The 1,728-nt window shown below is 49.7% G+C and overlaps 1 protein-coding gene across 3 annotated transcripts in view; it reads left to right on the top strand.

Moving 5' to 3' along the window:
- The window catches only part of CSMD2 (CUB and Sushi multiple domains 2), a 376,903-nt gene that overhangs the window by 257,506 nt on the left and 117,669 nt on the right, over positions 1-1,728 (top strand). For all 3 annotated transcript variants that reach the window (XM_026657125.1, XM_026657127.1, XM_026657126.1), the window contains exon 28: positions 1,070-1,183. In XM_026657125.1, coding sequence (XP_026512910.1) covers positions 1,070-1,183 — 114 coding nt within the window. The remainder of the gene's footprint in view (positions 1-1,069; positions 1,184-1,728) is intronic.

Raw genomic sequence — 1,728 nt, 5'->3', positions numbered from 1 at the left:
GTTGCAGCTTGATGAATGTCACAGTGAGGGACCTTACAGTTTGTGAATCTGTAGCTGGGCGTTTGCAACTTACAGATACACAGCTCAGGGGGGGAAATAGAGGCTTGGGTTCTTGAGGAAAATACTGTTGTTGTATTTTGAAAAATTTACAAAAATTCCCCAAACCCGCACACACCAACTTGAAAATGGCCTGATCGTCTCATTATCGTTTTCCCATGGATGAGATTGGGGGTCATCTGGGTGCATTTACAAAATAAGCAATAAAATGGGGAACACAGAGTGACTTCCTCATTGGCAGTCTCAGCAGAGGTGCCTAGGACTGACTGGAAATTCAAGTATCTTTTCATCACTAGGAGCTATCCTTCCAGAGCAGATGGGCTTGGTGCTGGAATTGGGCAGGGATGGTGTCCCTAGCCTGTTTGCCAGAAACTGGGAATGGGCAACAGGGGATGGATCACTTGATTCCCTGTTCTGTTCGTTCCTTCTGAAACACCTGGCAATGGCCACTGTCGGAAGACAGGATACTGGGCTAGATGGACCTTGGGTCTGACTCAGTATGGCCATTTTTATGTTATGTTCTCAATTAAGGGCATAATTTTTTAATTTGAAATAAATCTTGCCCTAAGCATTTTGGGGCAGGGACTAGCTTTTTGTTCTGTGTTTGTACAGCGCCTAGCACCATGGAGTTCTGGTCCATGATGGAGGCTTCTTAGTGCTATCAGAATACAAATAATAAATAATAATTGATCATTATCACTGGGTGAAATTATATAGCCTGTGCTATGTAGCAGGCCAGACTAGACTCGCCATAATATGATCCCTTCTGGCCTATGAAACCTTGGTGAGCCAGCATTTTGGAAGCTTGCTGCTGCCCATGTTGTACCTGCTTTGTGGATACATAAGGGATTTCCATCTGAAGGGCTGACAATCGGGCACTTTTCTCTGGGTTCTCAAGACAGTCTGGAGGTACCTGAAGCTGAAGCATCTCAGCGTTGAGGGTTGGCTTTAGTTGAATTGCAGTGTGTTCCCTGTCTCTTGCCCTTACTGGTTCCGTTCTCTCCGTTCACAGTGGTTTTCGGGCAGTTCGCCTTCTTCCAGACAGCGCTCAATGATGTCATAGAAGTTCATGATGGACCCAACCAGCACTCCCGGCTCCTCAGCTCGCTCTCCGGCTCTCACACAGGTAAGGATCAGTCACCGGTGCTGGCAGAGACGGAATGCCCCGTAACGATCGATGGGGCCTTGCCTCTCAAAATGTCATCGCGCTGACTGATCCGTGACAAGCAACGACCCCAGGCTATGGAGAATATGGCAGCACTGCTAGCCGGTTGGGGTAAGTTGGGCAAGGCCCAATGGGTATGTCTACGCTGCAGCTGGTACACAGACTCATGCCAGTGAACCTGGCCTGGGAGGCTCACTTCCAGCTGCAGTGTCAGGGCCGGCTCCAGGCACCAGCTTAGCAAGCAGGTGCTTGGGGCGGCCAATTCAAAGGGGCGGCACTCCGTCCAGTATCGGGGCAGCACGTCCGGGTCTTCGGCGGCAATTCGGCAGCGGGTCCCTCATTCCCTCTCTTCCTCTTTGAGCTGCTGCCGAATTGCCGCCGAAGAGGAAGAAAGGGAGGACCCGACGCCGAAGTGCCGCAGAAGAAGCGGCGCTGTTGAGCTGCCGCCGAAGTGCCGCTGCTCGTCTTTTTTTTTTTTTTTTTTTTTTTTTTTTTTTTTTTTTTTT

This window comes from Terrapene carolina, unplaced genomic scaffold, assembly GCF_002925995.2.
Source record: "Terrapene carolina triunguis isolate 2854851 unplaced genomic scaffold, T_m_triunguis-2.0 Scaffold236, whole genome shotgun sequence".
Taxonomy (NCBI): Eukaryota; Metazoa; Chordata; order Testudines; family Emydidae; genus Terrapene; species Terrapene triunguis.
The sequence above is the reverse complement of the archived record's forward strand: the minus strand, read 5'-3'. Positions and strand labels throughout refer to the sequence as shown.